This window comes from Oncorhynchus masou, chromosome 23 (genome assembly GCF_036934945.1).
Source record: "Oncorhynchus masou masou isolate Uvic2021 chromosome 23, UVic_Omas_1.1, whole genome shotgun sequence".
NCBI classification, from domain to species: Eukaryota; Metazoa; Chordata; class Actinopteri; order Salmoniformes; family Salmonidae; genus Oncorhynchus; species Oncorhynchus masou.
Genome location: NC_088234.1, coordinates 9,663,573 through 9,688,592, shown reverse-complemented (window position 1 = coordinate 9,688,592; position 25,020 = coordinate 9,663,573). Strand labels below are relative to the sequence as shown.

General features: G+C 45.0%; 2 protein-coding genes across 2 annotated transcripts; both read right to left on the bottom strand.

The window, feature by feature from the left end:
• Positions 1–2,256: 2,256 nt before the first annotated feature.
• On the bottom strand, positions 2,257–15,593 carry cct7 (chaperonin containing TCP1, subunit 7 (eta)). Its single transcript, XM_064931089.1, has 13 exons — positions 15,486–15,593; positions 10,681–10,834; positions 10,440–10,546; positions 10,134–10,312; positions 9,897–9,958; positions 9,456–9,565; positions 8,114–8,278; positions 7,605–7,682; positions 7,235–7,345; positions 6,855–6,952; positions 5,487–5,619; positions 4,780–4,986; positions 2,257–3,208 (listed from the first exon to the last, which is right to left on the bottom strand). Exons 1-13 carry the CDS (start codon positions 15,489–15,491, stop codon positions 2,981–2,983), a joined length of 1,638 nt encoding a protein of 545 aa, XP_064787161.1. The 5' UTR covers positions 15,492–15,593; the 3' UTR covers positions 2,257–2,980.
• Positions 15,594–22,741: 7,148 nt separating this feature from the next.
• Positions 22,742–24,704, bottom strand: LOC135509907 (zinc finger protein 880-like). Its single transcript, XM_064930735.1, has 2 exons — positions 24,430–24,704; positions 22,742–23,972 (listed from the first exon to the last, which is right to left on the bottom strand). Exons 1-2 carry the CDS (start codon positions 24,593–24,595, stop codon positions 22,804–22,806), a joined length of 1,335 nt encoding a protein of 444 aa, XP_064786807.1. The 5' UTR covers positions 24,596–24,704; the 3' UTR covers positions 22,742–22,803.
• Positions 24,705–25,020: the final 316 nt, after the last annotated feature.

Here is a 25,020-nt window from a genome sequence, read left to right as displayed (position 1 = left end):
TCAAGCTCCGTCAAGTTGGTTGTTATTCATTGTTAGACAGCCAGTTTCAAGTCATGCCATACATTTTCACGACAATTTAAGTCAAAACTGTGACTAGGCCACTCAGGATCATTCAACTCCAGTGTATATTTGGCCTTGTGTGTTAGGTTGTTGTTCTGCTGAAAGGTGAATTTGTCTCCCAGTGTGTGTTGGGAAGCAGACTGAACCAGTTTTTCCCATAACATGAAGCAGCCAAGCCCACTTCTTTGGCTGAGAAGCAACCCCACACATGAATGGTCTCAGGATGCTTTACTGTTGGCATGACACAGGACTAATGGTAGCGATCAACTTGTCTTCTCCGGACAAGCTTTTTTCCAGATGCCCCAAACAATCGGAAAGGGGATTCAGAGAAAATGACTTTACCCCAGTCCTCACCAGTCCAATCCCTGTACCTTTGGCAGAATATCAGTCTGTCCCTGATGTTTTCCTGGAGAGAAGAGGCTTCTTTGCTGCCCTTGACACCAGGCCATCCTCAAAGTCTTTGCCTCACTGTGAGTGCAGATGCACTCACACCTGCCTGCTGCCATTCCTGAGTAAGCTCTGTACTGGTGGTGCCCTGATCCCGCAGCTGAATCAACTTTAGGAGACGGTCCTGGCGCTTGCTGGACTTTATTGGGCGCCCTGAAGCTTTCTTCACAACAATTAAACCGCTCTCCTTGAAGTTCTTGTTGATCCGATAAATGGTTGATTTAGGTGCAATCTTACTGGCAGCTATTTCTTTACCTTCTCAACTTTTGGCTACGACTGCATGTGTGGGTACAGAGATTGTGCAATAATGAATGACTACGTCCATGCAATTTAAGCAATTGTTATGCTCCTGAACAAAATTATAAATGAAACTTGCAACAATTTCATTTTTTACAGTTACGGTATATAAGGAACTCAGTCAATTGGAAATAAATTAGGCCCTAAATCTATGGATTTCACATGACTAGGAATATAGATATGCATCTGCTGGTCACAGCTACCTTAAAAGGTTGGGGAGAGGCTCAGAAAACCAGTCAGTATCTGTTGTGACCACGCAGCGTGACACATCTCCTTTGCATAGAGTTGATCAGGCTGTTGATTGTGGCCTGTTGTCCCACTCCTTTTCAATGGCTGTGAGAAGTTGCTAGGTATCGGCGGGAACTGGAACACGCTGTCGTACCTGTTGACACATGCTCAATGGGCGACATGTATGGTGAGGATGCAGGCCATGGAAGCACTGGAATTGTGTACAGATCCTTGCATTACCATGCTGAAATGTGAGTCGATGGCGGCGGAGGATTGGCCCGACAATGTGCTTCAGGATCTCATCCCGGTATCTCTGTGCATTCAAATTGCTATCGATAAAGTGCAAATATGTTTGTCTGTAGCTTAATCCCACCATGGGACACTCTGTTCATGTTGACGTCAGCAAATCTGCTCACCCAAACACGTCTGCCCGGTAGTTGAAACCGGCATTCATCCGTGAAGAGCCCACTTCTCCAGCGTGCCAGTGGCCATCGAAGGTGAGTCTTTAACCACTGAAGTCGGTTACGAAAGTAGAAATTCTTTAGTTGTGCAAACCCAGTTTCACCAGCTGTCCGGATGGCTGGTGTCTGACGATCCTGCAGGTGAAGAAGCCGGATGTGGAGGTCCTGGGCTGGTCATGAGGCCAGTTGGACATACTGCCAAATTCTCAAATCACATTGAGGTGGCTTATGGTAGAGAAATTAACTTTCAATTCTCTGGCAAAAGTGGACAATCCTGCGGTCAGCATAACGCCTCAACATGCCACATTTGTGGCATTGTGTTGTGTGACAAACCTACACATTTTAGAGTGCCATTTTATTGTCCAAGCAGAAGGTGCACCTGTGTAACGATCATGCTGTTTAAATCAGCTTCTTGATATTCCACACCTGTCAGGTGGATTATCATCTTGGCCAAGGAGAAATGTTCACTAACAGGGATATAAATAAATTGAGAAATAAGCTTTGTGCGTATGGAACATATCTGGGATCTTTTTATTTCACCTCATGAAACCAACACTTTACATGCGTTTATATTTTTGAGGCTTGCCAAAACAAGGGGTTGAATACTTATTGTTATGGCAACCACCAACCGTCATTGAAGGGCAGGTAAACACAATGCATCAGGATTTTGACTAGTGAAGTCTTCTAGATCATCAAAGCCAAGGTATTTTCAGCTAATATTCAAACACACACCCCTCTTCCTGCAACACACAGGAGACAGTAGTTGAGCTGTAGAATTATTGATTTTAATGGTCCAATAATAAATAGCAACAAAGCAACAAAAACATTGTCAACATCATGACTAACTCAGTGCGTGTGACAGTTACAAGCATTACAAAAGACGGCACCCGTGACTCTGTCCTAGACCATGGCTGGGGGGGTTCTAAACACATGAATATGGTATTGTGGTGAGGCGGCTCAAGTATCCAACCATCCCAATGTGAAGCAATGTGAGACAAAGGGAATAAGAGTTGTGGTTCGTAGTTTGTAAGACACAGGCTGATGTTAGTCATGACAGGTGAATTGGTTTGGCAGACTAATGCATTAAGATGACTGGACAACATGGATGCCATCACTTACAAGGAGAGAAAAGGGAAATTGGACCAAATTCTACCACCATCCTAGCCAGAGCCCAGAGTACCACTACTACCGTTGCTGTTGCACCCCTCCTGTAAGAAGTGTTGGAGGCGACTGAAGTGAGACAAGACCAGAGCCATAGACATACATCGCTCAGTAAACTCCATTAGAATTTAGAGCCTCTCTAATAGAACCACCATGTTGGTTCCAAACATTCCAAAGACATTCTAATTAAAATGAACAGAATCTCGTCTAGACTGCTGTTGTCATGGGAACATTTAGTAACAAAGTGGATGATTCTTTCCTATTTCACCTAGTTTGCCAGAATGTCGGTCTATGGCTCTGTAGGTTAGAGGTCAGGGTCCCCCCCCTTAGTGAGCATGGGGTCTGCCACGTCCCCGGCCTCTCCCGCCCCCTGGTGGCCCTTCTACGCTATTGCGTGGATTCTTGATGGTCTCGTCCACTGAGAGGATGAGGCAGGCGGCCTCGCTGGCGGCAGTCAGTGCGTTGATACGCACAATGGAGGGTTCCCACACACACGCCAAGTAGTTATCAGCTATATCCTCATTGTTCACGTCTACACCATACCACATACCACCCTATGAGGAGAGAGAAGGGGGGGGGGGTTAGTGTGTGTGGATCTCTCATAGGGTTTGAGCAGTAAGCCTAATGAAGCAGACTATAGATGAAAATCTGATGCTAGTGGTTTTTCAACAGCAAGGCTCAGATCAACACAACAGCATCAACATAGTTGCGATTGTCAAAAAAGGTATTTTTAAATAAAAAGTTTCTATATTCGTATATCACACTCAAACTGAAAACAAATGTGGCTACAATTCATTGGTTACTGACAGGTCCCAAATATCACTTTTGAACACACGATTTCTGTAAAGTTCACGCAGTCAACATGTAGCAGGTCGGACAGCTCTTATCCCCATGATCAGAGTTGAACATGAAATTCGTCCCAGTGTGGGGACCTCCTGTGTCTACACACACAAAACTAATCATAGAATTCCATATAGAATCCCCTATAAATTCAAAAGGATCTGTGGGCTTAGTCGTAAAGATTTGTCATTTAACTTTTTAAAATGTATTAGCCTATCTTCTAATGAGGCATAAGCACAAGCAGTCATGTTATCAAACAACTACTTCAAAAAGTCTTATGTGGGATCCTTGCAGGGTACGCAGGGATGACGAAACGACAAGAGGCCATGTCGATTCTAAAGCCTCATTTTAGATGTTTTTCTGCTTATAATTTGTGACATTTGGTAGACTATTTGTTAGTCAAATTGTCTACAATACCTTCTCTTCTGTCATTACTTGACGCTCGTCTAGATGACAAAAATAAAATAAAGCTTTGCTCACCAGAATACGGTCATATTGATAGAATGTTGCTGATGCACTGATCATTCTATATCAATCGAATGTTGATGATGCACTGATCATTCTATATCAATCGAATGTTGATGATGCACTGATCAGGACATATCGATAGAATGATCAGTGCATCATCAACAGTCTATCGAGTTGACGGCCAAGTGCTTCCATTTCGGATTGGCTCACAGAGCAAGGACCGGGGGAGACATCCAAATGATAGTTTGAACAGTTAAAAAAAAAAAAAAAAGACATGGAAAGCTGTGAAAACGATCCAACATGTTCTCTGATAGCATTTCAGTTGGTCTTAGATGCATATTTTGTGTGGTTGAAAATTAAACTGTCACCTTTTATAGAAGGGAGCCTAAACTCATGTTTAGGCTACACAACAGGACCCTAAGCGACCAATCACATTCTCTCAAGATGTTGAAAGAAATATTCTTTCATATTTCTCCACTCATCTCTGGGTCAGCCAAGAGTTATCGTTGAACCACACCTCATTTGAGCGTATTCAACAAATTGAAGTCTATTGGCTCATTCATCATGCGGTAATGATCACGTAATTGGTTCCAAGAAAAATCCTTAAGTTTTCTAATTATTGTGACAGGCTCATGTTTTAACGGTACGGTGTAACTCCCAATGTTTTTAACTTACTTTCACTTCTACCCATAATGCAACACAATGAAAAGGTGACCAACGACAGTCAACATCTTGACTAAAGTGATCCGCTGGAACGTGTCCACCTACCCACCCGTGTAGGCATGGTGTGTGTGTGTGTGTGTGTGTGTGTGTGTACCTGTGCGTGCTTGGCGCGCAGCTTGTTGAGTATGTTGGTGGCGTCGAAGCCTGCGTTGTCACACAGCTGTCTGGGGATAATCTCTAGAGCCTTAGCGTATGCTCCAATCAGCAGCTGCTGCTTGCCAGGAATGGTTCTGGAATAATCACGCAGGTACTTTGAGAGTTCCATCTCGATCGCACCTCCGCCAGCCACGATGGAGTCATTCTGGAGAGGAGAGGATGGAGTGAGAGGTTAGTGAATGGTTCTAGAATAATCACGCAGGTACTTTGAGAGTTCCATCTCTACTGCACCAGCACCCCCTAGGATGGAGGAGAGGAGACAATTTAGACTGTCGTTCTTATTTACAATGACGGCCTAGGAACAGTGGGTTAACTGCCTTGTTCAGGGGCAGAATGAGATTTTTACCTTGTCAGCTCGGGGATTTGTTACTGGCCCAACGCTCTAACTACTATGCTACTGACTTCAATGACTGTTAGGGAACAGTGAAACGGATAGGAGGAAGCGTTTAACTACACAGATGCCGTGGGTTAGTTTAGGTACCCAGCACAAGCACTAATTAAATATCAGCTCACTGTAGAAGGATGGCATTGGTTTAAGTCAGAGTTTGGTAGACGGAGCACTTGCCACAAAGACCATTTTAGCTTTAGGATGTGCCCTCTATCCAACTCTATGGTTTAGGTCCAGTGGCCTGCGGGTCAACCAACCTTGATGGCTCTGCGTACGATCATGATGGCGTCGTGTAGAGAGCGTTCCGTCTCCTCCATGAACTGCTCGGCTCCGCCCCTCAGGATGATGGTACACGTATGGGAGCGAGGACAACCCTTGAAGAAGTTATACCTGGAGGAAGGGGGCACGCATTAAAAAAAAATATATATATATATATTTTAAACTAGGCTGGGTGAGATTCTCCCAATATTTGCTATACAATTTTTTTTTTAAATGACACTGCCAGGCCAGTGAAACGTTCTACTAGCCAGGGCCCGGTTTCCTGATATCGATGGAACTTTAGGCTAACGAGTGTTTTAACACTGGCCTGCATCCTCTCTCCTGACACGCATTGTTACAAAACGGCCGAAGATGCGACACGCGTTCACCAAAACGCGGCACAGAAAGAACGGTTTGCCAAGTGCGTCGTTAGAGCACGCGTCGACAGGCCTACGGATAGAGAAAGGCAGCGCTGTTTTTCTCCATTTAAACAGCCCCCCTGAGGCGCAGCAGTCTCAGGCACTGCACCACAGTGCTTGACGCATCACTACAGACCCGGGTTCGATCTCAGGCTGTGTCATAACTGTCCGTCCCATAGGGTTGCGCACAATTGGTCCTGTGTCATCCGGATTTGGCCGGGGGGGGCTTACTGCGCTCTAGTGACTCCTTGTGGCCGGGCACATAGGTGCAGCTGTCTTCCATGTTAAATGGGCGGGGGGCGGTTTGGAGGGGCATGTTTTGGAGGACGCATGACTCGACTGTCGCATCTCCCGAGCCCGTTGGAGCAATGAGACAAGAGCAAACTCGGATATCATGAAATTGGAGAGAAGGAGGGGGGGTGAAACATAAACCGTACCACTATTCCACAACACTGACGACAGATCAAATCTCGGTGGAATTATCACCAATATGGCTGCAAATATTAAGCCAGATTATTCTAGGCCAAATGTTTAGCCTCCCTTACAATAAGCCTGAACACACAAAATCATTGATTTGGCACTTCCTGAAATATATCGAGTCAAAAATTAAGACAGCCTACAACTGGCAAAATATGAATTGAATTAAGGTGAAATTGATTTCAATGTGTAGGTCTGTGTTGTCCACTGTAGGTCTCTTAAGACAGTCCTCTTGGTTTTCATTTGTAGTCAGATTGTATTTGTAGTCAACTTTGTATTTGTAGTCAACTTTGTACTGGACGGTCACAGAGACCAACATTTTTATTCTGTGTTTAGCGGAGATCTTCTATTAAAAAAAAATAAATGTGCAAAATAAGTTTCATCCAACAGCGCACTTTGCCGTTCTACAAATGTTCCCGAGGCAGTCGGCAAACAAACACACTGAAGAGTGTTCCTCCTAGGAGCTCTCACCTCTCTCCTCCAACCTGCACCTCCTCAAAGACTTCACAGCGCCCCAGGACATCGTCTGTCATGGAGCCAACACTGGTCTGGATGGAGCCACCACAGGCCTGGAGGACACATTACACAGCAACACACACCACATTAGGAGCAATACATTACACATTAACAAATACAGCAACACACACACCACATTAGGAGCAATACCGTTTGAAAAAGCACAAACCAATAGAAGATACCATTGATAAGAATTACACTCCGACAGTTGCTCTAAATTCAGACAAATGTGAGCTTCTCAGAATAAGAAACAAGACATTTTCCATGGCTTGAAAGACTCAACTAATGAACACAACCCAGTTTTAATATCCATATATCTGACTGCAGTCTCCTACCATCATTGTCCTCTTGAGGTCCTCCTCCTGAACACGTCCAGCACAAAACAGATCCCGGTCAGCAAAGTACTGTGTGGCCACGTCTCCAATGGGCAGCTTGGACAGGACCACCTTAAAAAATAAAAAGGAGCAACATGTCACATTTCAGACAACTTTTGATTTCTTCATGCTTTTAAAACAAAGAGAAGTGTTTTTTTGATAAGCTGAATAATTAACCCCCCCCCCCCCAAAAAGTCTGCTAGCATGAAAGTTAACATCGTCTGACCTTAGTCTCGGCTGCCAGCAAGCGAGCCTGTCGTAGTCACGGCAACCCGTTCAACTGACTGCCAGAGGACATGTAAACCAGGGAAAACGTTGTCGAGCTACGTACCTTGGCTCCTGACTTGTAGATCTTCTCCAGCTTGTCATACAGGATGTTCCACTCTGCATCTACGATGGCCTGGTAATCCTGAGGAGGAGACCGGAGGGAAAAGACCTCGTTCATTTAAAAAGCATTGGTGTTGGGTAGTGTATTTCCTACGGCTTAGTCAATAATACTCTTTATATTTCAGACGCATACAGGGACAGTGTGATTGAATGGGACGCCATCTTTAGAGTCTGGCGCTAGTGCTTAGCCCAAGACCCCATACATCACTGGAGACGTGGGTACGAATCAAGTCTCTGACTGACACACACACACATACATACACACACATATATTTAAGCAGATCGAAACGTCTGGCAATTGTCTTAGTTTAAATATGAAGAATATTAGACAGTGACAACAGCAGAGCAAAAAAATAAAAAAATTCCTTTTTTTTTTTTTAAATCACTAGTGATAATATAATAATGCTCCTTTATTGATTGTTAAATTGACGAATTGACTGATCGATTACTAACCTCGACAGACTTGACGCGGACCTCTGCATTGTCCTTCTCGGCCTTGAGTTCCAGCTCGATGTTGAGCAGAGCGATCTTGGGCTGGTCGTAACGTTTCGGCTGCATCTCAAACCCGGCGTAGGAGAACGTTTTCTTGAAGGCCACACCAGCTACCAGGTGAGACTCCTGTAGAGAGTGGAGGGGAGTAAAATTAGTCTCTTGTAGAGAGGGAGACAGACTGCAATAGGTGGCGGAATAAATTAAACACTTTGAAAGGATCCAGACCACATGGTAGTGCACCAGACAGGACGCTGGGTTGTACCGCGTTTACCCCCGGGGACAGGACGCTGGGTTGTACCGCGTTTACCCCCGGGGACAGGACGCTGGGTTGTACCGCGTTTACCCCCGGGGACAGGACGCTGGGTTGTACCGCGTTTACCCCCGGGGACAGGACGCTGGGTTGTACCGCGTTTACCCCGGGGACAGGACGCTGGGTTGTACCGCGTTTACCCCGGGGACAGGACGCTGGGTTGTACCGCGTTTACCCCCGGGGACAGGACGCTGGGTTGTACGCGTTTACCCCCGGGGACAGGACGCTGGGTTGTACCGCGTTTACCCCGGGGACAGGACGCTGGGTTGTACCGCGTTTACCCCCGGGGACAGGACGCTGGGTTGTACCGCGTTTACCCCGGGGACAGGACGCTGGGTTGTACCGCGTTTACCCCGGGGACAGGGACGCTGGGTTGTACCGCGTTTACCCCGGGGACAGGACGCTGGGTTGTACCGCGTTTACCCCGGGGACAGGACGCTGGGTTGTACCGCGTTTACCCCCGGGGACAGGACGCTGGGTTGTACCGCGTTTACCCCCGGGGACAGGACGCTGGGTTGTACCGCGTTTACCCCCGGGGACAGGACGCTGGGTTGTACCGCGTTTACCCCCGGGGACAGGACGCTGGGTTGTACCGCGTTTACCCCCGGGGACAGGACGCTGGGTTGTTCCGCGTTTACCCCCGGGGACAGGACGCTGGGTTGTACTGTGTTTACCCCCGGGGACAGGACGCTGGGTTGTACTGTGTTTACCCCCGGGGACAGGAGTGGACAATTTTTTTTTAACCTGGAAGACCAGGTGTGTTGAATGTAGGCAATCACTGAACTAATCAATTGGTCGGGTGTGGTGTTTAGTTGGAACAAAGAGTAGTTTACACTGCTTTAGGACCTATAATGAGAGGTCCCAGCCCGACACCCCAAGACGGAGTAGAGCCGCTTTAGCGTATTGAGATTCAGCACTGTAGTCTCATCTCACTAAAACGACACCCACCATCTTCCCTCTCTCACACCCAGCCCTAAGGTGCTAGTGTTTTACCTCCAGAGCTCCTCCCTGCACCTTCTTGATCCCGATCATCTTGAGAGGCAGCAGCTCGTCGAGCATCATGACAGCCTCCACCACCATCTCACTGAAGAACTCCTTCTGACCTGGGGTTGAATTACAACATTAATACAAGCTGTAGACTACAACCGTAACACCCCACAAATACCCGTACTCTCTGAGAGACTACCAGTCGTTAGGGTTGTATTATTTTGGCAACTTTACAAAAAAAAAAAAAATTCCCGGGTTGGAAAATCCCCAAAATCAGGAAGGAATAAGCAGGAAATCCAAAATGGTTCAACCAATATAACAAGTAAAAACAAAAAAAGGGGGGAATTTTAGTAACAAATGTCGTAGATGTAATTAATTGTAAGTCAATTGTAAAGCTAATTCCATCACCTTATGATTCTGTTGTTCAATAAAATAAAACAAACTGACCTGCGATCAGCTTGGAGTTCATGGCGGTGGCGGCACACTTCACCAAGAGCTCCCTCTGTTCTCTAGAGGGGGAGGGAGATAGAAGAGGGGGGTGTAGACAGTGATCAGCTTGGAGTTCATGGCAGTGGTGGCACCAAGAGCTCCCTCTGTTCTCTAGAGGAAGACCACGGTTCAATCTGAAGGCCAACGGAAACATATTCCTCTTCATTCCATCCCCTTTGAAAGATCACAACTCACTTCTTGTCGTCCTTCTTGACGGTGACAGAGATCTCTCGGATCTTCTTGACGGCCAGGTGCGTAGCGCTGCGGAAGGCTCTGATGATGGTCTGGGGGTGGAGACCCTCCTCCACGTACGGCTTCAACTGCTTCAGGAACTCTGCTGCCAACAGGGTTACAGACGTGGTACCGTCACCCACCTGGACAGAGAATAGAAAACGATGAATACAAATGGAGAGGGAACAGACTAACACTGGAACGAGAAGAGCCATCACTAACACTTTCACAGAAACAGACGGACTCAAAAAACAAGACACACACACACACCTCGGCATCCTGGGAGCGTGCAATGTCCACCAGGGTTTTGGCAGCAGGGTGAACCACATCCAGCAGCTTCAGGATGGTCGCCCCGTCGTTGGAGATGGTGGCTTTACCTGAAGGGAGACATCCCACACAGCTTCAGTATCACTGCAAAACAAGTGTCCAACTACTGCAGGCCAGGCTTCCCTCCCGCCAAAATGACAGACCATGTCCCCCCCCACTCTGACATCTCCTCCATCCCTCTCACCTCTGCCATCCACCATGAGTTTGTCCATGCCGCGAGGCCCAAGTGTGGTGCGGACGGCCTCAGCGATGACCTGGCAGGCATTGATGTTGCTGATCAGCTGAGGGACGCCCTGAGACGTATCTGTCCCCTCCTTAAGCAGGATAACCGGTGTGGGCTACAGGGAGAGGAGGGAAGGAAAGAACTGAGAGGTGAGCAAGACATCCTTCAGCAAGATGTTGGCTGAGACATGACGGTCACTATGCAGACAAGTTGGGCCCTGGCTAAGAGTGGGAAGGAAAACACGGACTTAATCGCAGAATTTGGTAATAAAAATGGAATCAACTGTAAACAAAGAATATTGGGGGGGGGGGGGGGGGATGAAAAATCCGGACTCTTATGTCATCTCAAAACTTGGCTGTTACTTTGAACATGTCGAAGAGGTCGTCAGAGGGCCAAGTCGTCAGAAAACTAAAACATTCGACACTAACCCCTAAATTCAGAGCAGAGCGATACCCAAAGAACAGAGTCAGGCGACAAGCTGTTTTGCAAATTCTGTCAACATGCTATTGATTGGACCCATACTAACACATTTGATGACCACTTAATGTCTAAAGCCCATGTGAAGAACAAAGAAAAGCACTGTGAGCCAGAGCATGCCTATTCAAACGACCATTACTAACGCAAAGGCATTAGCAGATTCAAGACGAGAATTTATTTAGGACTTTGTGGCTGTGTGCTCCAAGTCTGACACCCCCTTAGAAAAGCTACGGCCATTTGAAGCATGTCAACTCCTACTAGCACACAGCTAGGCTCACTTTGATCTCAACCCCATCTTGCGACTGCATGATTGAAAGACCGTAGGCCTGCATTGACAGGCACGAGCAATAATTATACTCCAATGAGCTCTACAGAGATCGGGAGGCCAGTGCGTGACACATCGCATCCGGACTCTTGACACAATTCTGATCGGCGTAGGTTAAAAATGTTTGATAATGATTTGATTTTGCTTGCCCGGGAAAGCAGAAAAACGTTAACGTCGAGCCCTGCAACACACCCAAACTAGGCCCATCTGAAATATGATCAATGAAATCACCAAGTAGCCTATTGTGGCAAAGATACGTCCGTAGAATATTGTTAAACTGAACTTCATATGGACAATGATGTAGGTAGGGTAGGCTAGCCTAGCCCCCCCCGGCAATAATAAAACGAGCTCTTTCTGGTCACTAATCTGGATGTGCGCCGCCTTTGCGCACCAATGCTAATGACTCGTCATTGGTCAACAATAGGATAGGATAAGTAATCCTTCTCACCCCCCCCCCCCCTTAAATGATTTAGATGCACTATTGTAAAGTGGCTGTTCCACTGGATGTCAGAAGGTGAATTCACCAATTTGTAAGTCGCTCTGGATAAGAGCGTCTGCTAAATGACTTAAATGTAAATGTAACAACACGCGCAGCTTCCTGTTCTGAAGCACAGATTGGACATTTTTGAAACAAGAATTTGGTGCAATGACGTAGGCCTTTCTAGTGACCAGATCAAAAAAAAAAAAAAATATTTTATATGTATGAAAATATATTTCCCCCAGTTTCACACTAGCAATGACCCCAAACCTTCTCAGTGCGCTAGGTCAGGTGAGCTATGTTGATCGACAGATTGCTAGTCCAATCACAGGGTCAAGTGTGTATTTCACTAGCCAATCTAGCAAAGTTTTTTTTTTTTTGCAAGTGCATTACAGTTCTCAGGCGGTGTGGACGGTAAATCAACGCAGGCTGTGCACTAAATGAGTGACAGAACTTGGCCAGATAACTTCAAGACATCAGTCTCAAATACGGAGTCTTGAAGTTCCATGTCAAGTAATTTTTTATTTTCTATTAAGTAGAGGCTCAAGTCATCAAAATTCCTGACTCAAACCCAAGTCATGACTCGAGTCCACACAGTTGGCTTTAAGCGCAGTGTTTGATAAAATAATTAAGACAAATGCTGGCCTTCACAGATGCTACTGAAGTTGCCGATAATAGGGGACAACAGCAGTCTGCAGCCTGTTTCATGTTGAGTGCCAGTTTACAGTGACCTGCGCGCTAGGTATGATATTTCATACGCACATTTGTGAAAGTTTAATTTAAATAATGTCTTCTCAGAATCACTGTCATGTGGTTAAATTATATCTAAATGAAACTGACAAATCTAAAAGTTACTTCTATTGTCAACAATGTAAAAATAGCCTACATAAAGCCAACAAATAAAAACCATTGCAGGTAGAAAAAACACCCTCAAAAATAAATATCCTATAAATTACACTGTTGCAAACAGGCCATGCCTAGCCAAACTTGAAACATTAACTAAGTCCAGCCCTAGCACTTACAAACATTAACCACTAAGTCCAGCACTTGAAAACATGTATCAACTACTCTGGGGCCTCGGCCTCTGTGTCAGTGAGCCCCCGGACAGACCGCTTTATTTGGAAAATAAGTAAAATCAGGTATTTTATTACATTTCCACTGGATCAATGCATGACATGTTTCCCTTTCACAAGGCTTGGGGGTTATAGAAAGAACGAACTCAAATTAGGCCCACATTGAGGAACTATTGTAATTCGCTGTTTGAGGTTAAGAAAAAATTACTTTGAGAAGCTCCACAGCTCATTAGAGGTGGCAAGCTAAGATCATCAGAAAAACCAATGTTAAAACAGACAACAAATACCTCATGGAAAAAGTGTTTGATGTTTTCTTATGTAAGGATGATCGTCCACAACCTTCTAAGCATCCTGAAACAGCGTTTATATTTATTTCAGATGGCTGCCTGTCTTTACGTTTATAAGCTAATGATCAATTGCAGGTTTTGCTAAACATATCGTGGAGAAAGCGTATCCCAGCAGGCTATTGGCGTGCTCTTTTTTTCTTCTTCAAGTTATATTGTGATTCTGAAACGTTTAATATTTTCTGTTTGGATTCATAGTCTCTCCCCTTTTAACGGTCCTAATTACCAATTTTATTTTATTTATTTTACCTTTATTTAACCAGGCAAGTCAGTTAAGAACAAATTCTTATTTTCAATGACGGCCTGGGAACAGGGGCCTGTTCAGGGGCAGAACTGATTTGTACCTTGTCAGCTCGGGGGTTTGAACTCGCAACCTTCCGGTTACTAGTCCAACGCTCTAACCACTAGGCTACCCCGCCGCCCCAATGTGTATAACCTCCGATGATCAGGGAGAATCAATCGGAGAGGATCAGCTTGAGCAAAGCAAGGTGTAGAATCACTAATCTACAAACAGTAATCCCTACATAATGCCCTTTGTTAAATTAAGATGTGCGATCCCCCCCAGCACACAATCAAGTGCATCCAGATTTTGAATGATTGGAGACGTTTGTGTCAATTAAAATTTCCTAGGATTTTCTTCCTGCAGCAAAGCCAGCGGAAGAATGGAAATACCGGTGAAAAAAAATAAGGCCCAGCCCTACCCATTCAATATCGCCAGTGCGTAATAAAATGTCCACGGTAAGAATCAAATAGGCTGAACGCTATGAAACTACTAACGTTACTACTTTCAAACTGATGGGCGACAATGACTGAGCACAGATCAACCTGAAGCTAACGGTGGTTCCTCGCTATCTAACTCAAACTATCTATGGCTAACGTTAGCTGCGTTTCTTGCTACCAAACACAACTCCCATCGAATAGTGAGTAGCTAAGAGGGGGATTTGATTAATCTCGCCCGGGCCCCCGTGTTCTGCACCGGCTCAAAGTTAATTACATTCAATTTGGAACCGGGCTGCCTTGCCCACAAAAGTGCCGTAATTAAGCATGTGTAGTAATGCGTATGATTGATGTTAACGCTTTAGCCATCTGCCTCCCCAATGAACTTGTTATACATTCTAATATGTATTATGTAAAAGATCCGTTTCTGGACGATGAAGCATGCTGCATTGTCAAAATGACCGAGCGGCGCAGATTGTTTCATTTGATTAAGGCCAAGCAAGGGCGCTTCCATCTCCCCACTTTTGCTCGATAACGTGACGGGCTTTAAATCGGTTCAAAGTAAAATAACGTATTCAATGTCTAAGGGGCCAGCCTTCGTATATTTGTCAATAACAGACCATCAAAACACGCTTAGATGGGCCCACCTGGGAAATATAACCCGCTAACTAGCTTAGCATAGCAGGAAGGTTCTCGACTGTTCTGACCATCTGATGCGCCACAACGCCGTCAAGACCAACAGCCACTCCTCACTAGCTACTACTGTGTTTAGTGAGGTTATTTCTTTAGCATTTCAACTAACACGTTTATTCTAACCCGCTGCATAAATTCTACCCTATTACGAGAATTCAAACCTGGCGTTAAATTTTACAACGAAAAAAAGCGTGATCCTTCAAACCGTGACCGATAACCACACCTAGCCAGCTAGCAACGTTAGCACAAGTTGACAAAGCCCGTGCGTAGCTATTTTACCTAACAAACCAGACGCGATGACTACTACGAAAAAATATACATGGGTTTACACTTAACTATAAACCCCTATGTCAGCATATTACTAATGTACATAACTAACCCTCACCCCCAAAATTGTATGAACTAACCGTACAGGACCGTCACTAGCTAAGAAGCTAACTGGTAACCGGTATGCCCATTTGATGCGAGGTGACGCTACTTGTTAGCATCGTGATAACGGTGGACTTTATAACGTATTTTATTTGAAAGATAATGCGTCAATCTGGATAGAAAGAGCATACATTTTACAATACATGTAATTTGGTAACACATATACCGGGATAATTTGACGGATGCGGGTGGATTTTGTCTGAATGAGCGAAGCATGAACGGCTACTCACCATCATCTTTACAATTCTTTAGAGAGAAACGGCACCGGTGTTCTATCCCACAATGCAGTTCGACTATGAGCTTCTCTTCCTGTTTAAGATTTATCTATTTTTAACAGGGGTAACTTTGTACTTGTCACGCTTCAGAATTGGAACACGATTCAATTGATATATTTTGAAGTTGACGAATTGTATATTTCCAGTCCCAATTCAATAACATTCTTTGCAATTTCTCTTGATATCGGCATTATCTTGTTGAGTACACGCGGTCACATCAGTCTTAAAGCCGTTGCAGGTAGTTCATGAGTCGACTGTTAAAAATGTAATGTCTTTCAATGCAGTTCATAAAAGAAATGATCGTCCTAGAACATCATATACAAAATGATGATACTTTTCCCCTTTCAACTGTGCTATTACTAATTGTAGCTGTTTCCATACATGCAGTTTCTGCACATCTATTTCCATTATCTCTACTCTGTACCTGATAGAACTTGGGGCAGCAGTGGAGAGGTTCCTCGATGTCCACATTACTGAGGACTTAACATGGACCTCTCACACCAGCACAGTGGTGAAGAAGGCATGGCATTGCCTCTTCTCCCTCAGAAAGCTGAAACTATTTGGGATGGCCACTCGGATCCTTAGGAACTCCTACAGCTGCACCATCGAGAGCATGGTTGTATCACTATATGGTAAGGCAACTGCACCGGCCCTCGACCGGAAGAGCCTACAGCGGGTGGTGCGGACGGCCCAGCACATCACTGGGGATGAGCTCCCAGCCGTACAGGACGTACATGCCAGGCGGTGTCTGAGAAAAGCCTGAAAAACTCCAGCCACCTGAGACATGGACTGTTCTCCGTGCTCCCGTCCGGCGGACCGTACCCGTGCATCAATGTTCAGACCAACAGACTCCTAAACAGCTTCTATCGCCTGGTCATAATACTGTTAAATGGCTGACAAATACTGCCTCACCTCACCCCTACACTGCTGCTAAAAGTAGTATTGACTACGCTGTCGTTCATTGATTATTGCCTTTACCATTAGTATCTATTTATCCTGCCTCTATTCACTGTTAGTCCTGTTTACATGTACATCTATCTATAGTGCCTTCAGAATGTTGTTTTACAGCCTGAATTTTAAATATATTAAAATTCGGGCCTACACACATTAACCCATAATGTCAAAGTGGAACTAGGTTTGTCGAAATGTTCAACTCCTTTGTTATGGCAAGCCTAAATAAGTTCAGGAGTAAACATTTGCTTAACATGGAACCCAAACCGGCCGTGCGCCATCGTGCATAAATAAATTTTGCACTTGCTAGCTAATTTTTCCTATTTAGCTAGCTTGTTGTTGCTAGCTAATTTGTCCTGCTAAATATAAACATTGAGTTGTTAATGCACAAGGTCCTCTACATCCACACATAAAATGGTCAACCGAATCGTTTCTAGTCATCTCTCCTCCTTCCAGGATTTTTCTTCTATGAACTTATATGGCGATTGGCATCTATACTTTCATAGCATTACCACGACGACTGTCAGCTCAGTTTGTCTTTCAATCACCCACGTGGCTATAACCAATGAGATGTCACGTGGGTGACATCTACATCTACTTCTATAAGCCAATGAGGGTATGGGAGAGGCAGGACTTGCAGCGCGATCTGCGTCACAAATAGAACTGACTTCTATTTTATCCATTGGCAACGCAGACGCTCGCTGACAACACGATGGTGGTAACAACGATGAGACAGCCTATAGGGAGGACGTCAGTGACCTGGCAGTGTGGTGCCAGGACAAAAACCTCTCCCTTAATGTCACCAAGTTAAAAGAGCTGATCATGGGAAACGGAGGGTCAAGCACACCCCCATCCACCTTGACGGGGCTGTAGTGAAGCAGGTCGAGAGCTTCATGTTCAGCTGCACCATTGAGAGCATCTTGCCTGGCTGAATCACTGCTTGGTATGGCAACTGATTGGCATCTGACTGTACAGCCCAGTTTTATTTTTAATTTACCTTGGCAAGCCAGTTTAGAACAAATTCTTATTTTCAATGACGGCCTAGGAACAGTGGGTTAACTGCCTGTTCAGGGGCAGAATGACAGATTTGTACCTCGTCAGCTCGGGGATTTGAACTTGCAACCTTTCAGTTACTAGTCCAACACTCTAACCACTAGGCTACCCTGCCGCCCCACAGTCCCAGTACATCACTGGGGCTGAGGTCACTGACGTCCAGGACCTCTATACCAGGCGGTGTCCAAAGAAGGCCCTAAAAATTGTCAAAGACCCCAGCCACCCAAGTCATAGACTGTTCTCTCTGCTACCGCACGGCAAGCGGTACTGATACACCAAGTCTGGAACCGGCAGGACCCTGAACAGCTTCTACCTCCAAGCCGTAAGACTGCTAAATAGTCTTGTGGCTTGGGGGTACCCGGACTAACTAAATTCAGAAGAAATTAATATACACAATATGTAAAAACCAGCTCCTCCCTTATCAGAGATGGACTATTTGTTGCTTTCTCACCACCTAAGATTCCCTAAAAACAGCCACTAAAGGTCCTGTTAACTCACTGATATTATCTCATAGGACAAAAGGTATAAGATATCTTCAGCATGTGTTGACCTCAGACCTTATTTTCAGCGTTTATTCCAAAACCCTATTCTTTCCTCATTCATTTTTCCAACAGGGATGGCTGAACGAACCAGAGGTAACTCATTTCCGGGTTTTAGGACTACAAGCTCTCGAGCTCTATTGCGTTTCCAACGGAGTATGTGGGAGGAGTTGAGCTCCCGCTAAAAACCGATCCATGCTTACAGGGGAAAAAAACTGCGCTCCAAATTCGCTCCATTCATTAAAATCACAATTTAACCAACACCCATCTATTTTTGTGAATACCTGGACCTACCAATTGGTTTTTAATTAAGTACTGAAACCAAACCATCTGGATTTGAATGAAAAGTATTTATTTGAATAAATATGAAAAGGTGAATGTAAGAAGTGAACATCATTTAAAATAGGCTACATGTCGTATTAAACAGCATATAAACACTCTTAAATAGGTCAGGAGCCTGACAGGAAGCCTAAAAGGAACTAACATGAATTATTTAGGCTATATTATTTATATTATTTCAAGGCTATAGCCTACAAAGAAATACACTGAAACGAGTGCGACACAACAGCATTTAAACAACATTCTGTTGTATTAAATCATTATAGTCTACAAATTGCGCATATAGGCTGTGACTTGCTTAGGATTAAATAACAATGAAACGAAAACTGCCTTAATGTACTTTTCCCCTGACACCCACGCGTACTCGTTACATTTCGAATGCTTAGCAGGACAGAAATTGTGCAATTCACACACTTATCAGGAGAACATCTCGGGTCATCCTTACTGTCTCTGATCTGGAGGACTCACTAAACAGAGAACATCCCTGGCCATCCCTACTGCTTCTGATATGGAGGACTCACTAAACAGAGAACATCCCTGATCATCCCTACTGCCTCTGATCTGGCAGACTCACTAAACAGAGAACATCCCTGGTCATCCCTACTGTCTCTGATCTGGCGGACTCACTAAACAGAGAACATCCCTGGTCATCCCTACTGTCTCTGATCTGGCGGACTCACTAAACAGAGAACATCTCTGCTCATCCCTACTGCCTCTGATCTGGCGGACTCACTAAACAGAGAACATCCCTGGCCATCCCTACTGCTTCTGATATGGAGGACTCACTAAACAGAGAACATCCCTGGTCATCCCTACTGCCTCTGATCTGGCGGACTCACTAAACAGAGAACATCCCTGGTCACCCCTACTGCCTCTGATCTGGTGGACTCACTAAACAGAGAACATCCCTGGTCATCCCTACTGTCTCTGATCTGGCGGACTCACTAAACAGAGAACATCCCTGGTCATCCCTACTGCCTCTGATCTGGCGGACTCACTAAACAGAGAACATCCCTGGTCATCCCTACTGTCTCTGATCTGGCGGACTCACTAAACAGAGAACATCCCTGGTCATCCCTACTGTCTCTGATCTGGCGGACTCACTAAACAGAGAACATCCCTGGTCATCCCTACTGTCTCTGATCTGGCGGACTCACTAAACAGAGAACATCCCTGGTCATCCCTACTGCCTCTGATCTGGCGGACTCACTAAACAGAGAACATCCCTGGTCATCCCTACTGCCTCTGATCTGGCGGACTCACTAAACAGAGAACATCCCTGGTCATCCCTACTGTCTCTGATCTGGCGGACTCACTAAACAGAGAACATCCCTGGTCATCCCTACTGCCTCTGATCTGGCGGACTCACTAAACAGAGAACATCCCTGGTCATCCCTACTGTCTCTGATCTGGCGGACTCACTAAACAGAGAACATCCCTGGTCATCCCTACTGCCTCTGATCTGGCGGACTCACTAAACAGAGAACATCCCTGGTCATCCCTACTGTCTCTGATCTGGCGGACTCACTAAACAGAGAACATCCCTGGTCATCCCTCCTGTCTCTGATCTGGCGGACTCACTAAACAGAGAATATCCCTGGTCATCCCTACTGCCTCTGATCTGTCGGACTCACTAAACAGAGAACATCCCTGGTCATCCCTACTGCCTCTGATCTGGCGGACTCACTAAACAGAGAACATCCCTGGTCATCCCTACTGTCTCTGATCTGGCGGACTCACTAAACAGAGAACATCCCTGGTCATCCCTACTGCCTCTGATCTGGCGGACTCACTAAACAGAGAACATCCCTGGTCATCCCTACTGTCTCTGATCTGGCGGACTCACTAAACAGAGAACATGCCTGGTCATCCCTACTGTCTCTGATCTGGCGGACTCACTAAACAGAGAACATCCCTGGTCATCCCTACTGTCTCTGATCTGGCGGACTCACTAAACAGAGAACATCCCTGGTCATCCCTACTGTCTCTGATCTGGCGGACTCACTAAACAGAGAACATCCCTGGTCACCCCTACTGCCTCTGATCTGGCGGACTCACTAAACAGAGAACATCCCTGGTCACCCCTACTGTCTCTGATCTGGCGGACTCACTAAACAGAGAACATCCCTGGTCACCCCTACTGTCTCTGATCTGGCGGACTCACTAAACAGAGAACATCCCTGGTCACCCCTACTGTCTCTGATCTGGCGGACTCACTAAACAGAGAACATCCCTGGTCATCCCTACTGTCTCTGATCTGGCGGACTCACTAAACAGAGAACATCCCTGGTCATCCCTACTGCCTCTGATCTGGCGGACTCACTAAACAGAGAACATCCCTGGTCATCCCTACTGCCTCTGATCTGGCGGACTCACTAAACAGAGAACATCCCTGGTCATCCCTACTGCCTCTGATCTGGCGGACTCACTAAACAGAGAACATCCCTGGTCATCCCTACTGTCTCTGATCTGGCGGACTCACTAAACAGAGAACATCCCTGGTCATCCCTACTGTCTCTGATCTGGCTGACTCACTAAACAGAGAACATCCCTGGCCATCCCTCCTGTCTCTGATCTGGCGGACTCACTAAACAGAGAATATCCCTGGTCATCCCTACTGCCTCTGATCTGTCGGACTCACTAAACAGAGAACATCCCTGGTCATCCCTACTGTCTCTGATCTGGCGGACTCACTAAACACAAATGCTTCCTTTGTAAATTATGTCAGACCAACCTCACATTCAATTCGTGCATATATCTACATCATATATTTCAGCAGATTTCGTGCGTATTTTTTACACCCTAATTCACGAGTTAATGCTTGGAGTCTTCACAGATCGTGTGACATAAAACACAACCTTTCTTTACATGAATTACATTTATGACAGTGTTATGTGTCATTATTAAGAATGTACGAATTGAAGTAGAGCATTGAAGTTAAACCCTGTACAAACTATGGATCTTGGAGTTCTCGGGAAAATGCACTGTATGTGTTACTATGCCTACGTGTTTCACCGTGAACCCAGATCTCGCGCACACAAATCCAAAGTAATGTTGGCCTGTGCCATTGCAAAATCGAATGCTTCTCACCGAACGTTAAAACCTTATCTAATCAAATGAGGCCATTTATAGGCCTACTGTCATTAGAGTATAGTCTACTTGTTGGATGAATTGGATGCGCACTGGTGTCTAGCTGTAGGCTAGTTGTCTAGTGATATTGTCCACCATCATCAGCCGATCCAGGAAAGAAACAGAAAATAATAAAGCTAAACTAACCGTCTACTACTTCTGGCTACGGATGGCACCGACAACACCGGTTCCCGCGCGCACCTGGAAAAACAACGCAGTGAGCGCTCTAAACAGCTGACTGACAAAAGCAAACGATGATAAATCAACTGATAAATCTAATGCATTGGCTATCAAGGACAAAGACACATGGCAAACAAATGGCAAAAATTAAGTACACCAGAAAATCTATGCTTAAACATATTTACCACTATTTTAAACTTGAAACATATAGAATGCTGTCGGGCCTGGTGGCGGTCTGTGGTTTGATGCTGCTGCTCATCGCTCTCCTAATCGTCATGGTGAACCCCATTTCTGATATCCACCGTGGCAGATTAACTGCTTTGAGCCAGCTCAATAGGCTAAGGCTAATAACACAAACACATTTTACAGCTAGCTAGCTAAGAGTGAAGCAGCTTCAACGGTATACCTAATACATCGAAATTAAATATTACAGGTGTAGGAGCATCATGTTATTCACTTAGCCTACCACAGAGATGAGAAGTGTTTTCTCCCCAAAGGAAAATACCTAACCACCTAGTGGCTTTCCATAGCCCCCCTACACACACCGCAGCGCGCCCAGTTGTGTTGAACAGTGCAGCGGATAAATATTTTTTTTATGTGCCAACCTGTCACTCAATCATTAAAACGTTGTTGCTATTTTTATATAGGGACATAAAACTGAGGTAGGTACTAAGTTTGAACTGAGGCGGCTAAGCCCCCCTCATCCAGCCAGGCTCGCCCCAGGACTCTTGTCTGCAGTGTGAGAGGCCTGACAAGGAGGAGGCCATAGATGTATTCGTCTCCCGCGTCAATCTTGGGGGTGTCTGAAGCCAAGTGGGTGACTGAAGTCTGCTTGATTGGGGTACATGGGTCCCCCTCCTCTTCTGGAATTGTATTCAATATAAATGTATCAATAAAGCCCGACCATTCTGTCATCACCCAGAGAGACATTCCAAATCAAAACGACCAGATATTACTGTTTCTAATTAAGGTAAAATTTCAACAGACCTGTGAATTTCCTGCAATAGGCTGTACTCATCGTTCAAATCCAAATCAAACTTTATTTACATACAATGTTTTATGACAATCTATGATACATTTATTCATCTGAGAGACACAGCATGAATGGTCTGGAGTTGCTCTCCTTTCGTATGAGTGTTGTCCACATCCTGTCTTTTTATTCCCATCTTCTGACTGAAGATTTTATTTCTTCTGTCTGTTTTTCCCTCTTTGTGGATATTGTCCATATGCTTCAGCAGATGAGTCTTCTGAGTGAATCTTTTACCACAGACTGAGCAGCCATGTTGTTTCTCTCCTGTGTGAGTCAGTATGTGCAAATTCAGGTTTCCCTTCCGATTGAACATTTTTCCACAGTCTCTACAGCTAAATGGTTTCTCTCCTCTATGAATGCGTATATGTTTATTTAGGTGCTCCTTGCGATTAAAGCTTTTCCCACAGTCACCACAGCTAAAGGGTTTCTCTCCTGTGTGAGTCTGTCTATGTTTAGTTAGGTGCTCCTTGCGATTGAAGGTTTTCCCACAGTCACCACAGGTAAATGGTTTCTCTCCTGTGTGAATATTCATGTGCCTGGACAGATGTCCTTTTTGTTTGAAGGCCTTTCCACAAAAGGGGCAGGCGCAGGGTTTTCCACCGTGACAGAGTCGGACATGGGCCTTCAGTTTACAGGTGGAGTTATAGCATTCACTTAGGCTCTTCTTGGCGAGAGTCACATGCCTCTGCAGGTCAGCTTCCAGAGCTTTTCTGGACATGATGCCGGGCTTGGAACGGTGTTTCTCCATTGGTCGATTGAGATCCAAAGGTTGGCTGGGATCCAATAGTGGACTGTTGTAAAGTCTTACTGGGTCAATGCTTACAGCTGAGCTGTGGCTTGATGCATTGTTTTGATTATCTGGAGGGTCACAGTGAATGTTGAGACCCTTTAGGTGGGTCACGGTGCCAAAAGATGTGAGATGCATTGGTTTAGGTTCACTCTCTCTGTTCTCCACAGTCTGGGTTTGGGGAAGAGTCAAGAACCAAAGATGGTCCTCCTGATCAAATTCACTTTTCACAGAAGTTGAAGGGAATATGGAGTCTTTGGTATGAATGAGCCCTTGAAGCTGCTCTTCCTCCTGACTGGTTCTCAGTTCCTCCTGTTCCTCTTTAATCTGTTTGGTCTCTGGGTCCTCCTGCTCCAGACTGGGGCTCCACTCCTGCTCACAGTGCTGCTGCTCAGGGGGAACCTCCTCTTCAGAGACAGAGAGCTGCAGGGAGTCTGGAGGGAAGGAGCAGAGGTTACCTATACAGTCTTTAGGCAAGTAAGCATTTAACTGTTAGTCTACACCTGTTGTTTACTAAGCATGTGGTATAACATTTGATTTGATGGTTTGGGGTATATTTGAAGTTAACCTTGTAAATTCAATATAAAAGTAAACTCAAATTCCAATCCAATAACAAAAACAAAAAATATGTATATTTTAAATGAGCTCTTAATACATTAAAAAGCTATTTATTTCTAAAGTTTGTCAATTCATTAATTATAAATTCAAATAACTTCCTGGTTTGTGACAAATACTATGTTTTTACCCATGTATGGTAAACGTGTATATATATATATATATTTTTTTTTTAAAGTACAATTGTTGAAATGGTGATCACTGTTAGCCTAAACAGTGTGGAGTGTATTAAAGGAGTAGAACTATAGCTAGCTATCAGTAGCGCTACATACGAACCTATTTTACATAGAGGTATCTCCGGTGTGATCCACAGCATTCTCCGTAGCCGATCATTCTCCTCCTGGTATTCTCCTACCGTTTTCTCAACTGCCCCGAAAATCTCCACAGCAGCCGCCGTTAAACGCTCATTTAAAAACAAACGTAACAACTGTAGTTTAGACATTTTCAGTCGACTGAGAGTTGGGTATTCAGCTACTATGGATTCGTCAACGAAGGAAGAATGGCTGTCACAAACAAACCATACCCGCTGACAATGTCTTGTGCTGCGTTCATAACCTTCTTCTTTGCTGATGTTTATTGGCGGACGACACTCATAAAGTGTATTGCCGCCACCTACCGTACGGGAAATAAAAAAAATACCACAAAAACAAAAAAATGATGTGGATGAACAAATCATACTAAATTACCAACAATAAATACATTAACACGGACCAAATTCACGCCACTACCCTGAACGTCAAACAAAAACGGTACTATTCAGATCCCTACACCTGGGAGTGGGGAACTTCTTAATTCAGTACGCCCTGTAATATTTTAGCTGTAAATTCCTGGAGATCCAGAAATATATTTGCCGCTACACAATGATGT

Coding starts and splice junctions, on each gene's coding strand:
- cct7 (XM_064931089.1), bottom strand. Junction 9,566..9,896: donor GAACTCCAAGCTGATCGCAG/GTCAGTTTGTTT, acceptor ATTCAACCCCAG/GTCAGAAGGAGTTCTTCAGT. Junction 8,279..9,455: donor TGCAGGGAGGAGCTCTGGAG/GTAAAACACTAG, acceptor CACTCTCTACAG/GAGTCTCACCTGGTAGCTGG.
- LOC135509907 (XM_064930735.1), bottom strand. CDS start 24,595: ATGTCTAAACTACAGTTGTTACGTTTGTTTTTAAATGAGCGTTTAACG. Junction 23,973..24,429: donor GATACCTCTATGTAAAATAG/GTTCGTATGTAG, acceptor CCTTCCCTCCAG/ACTCCCTGCAGCTCTCTGTC.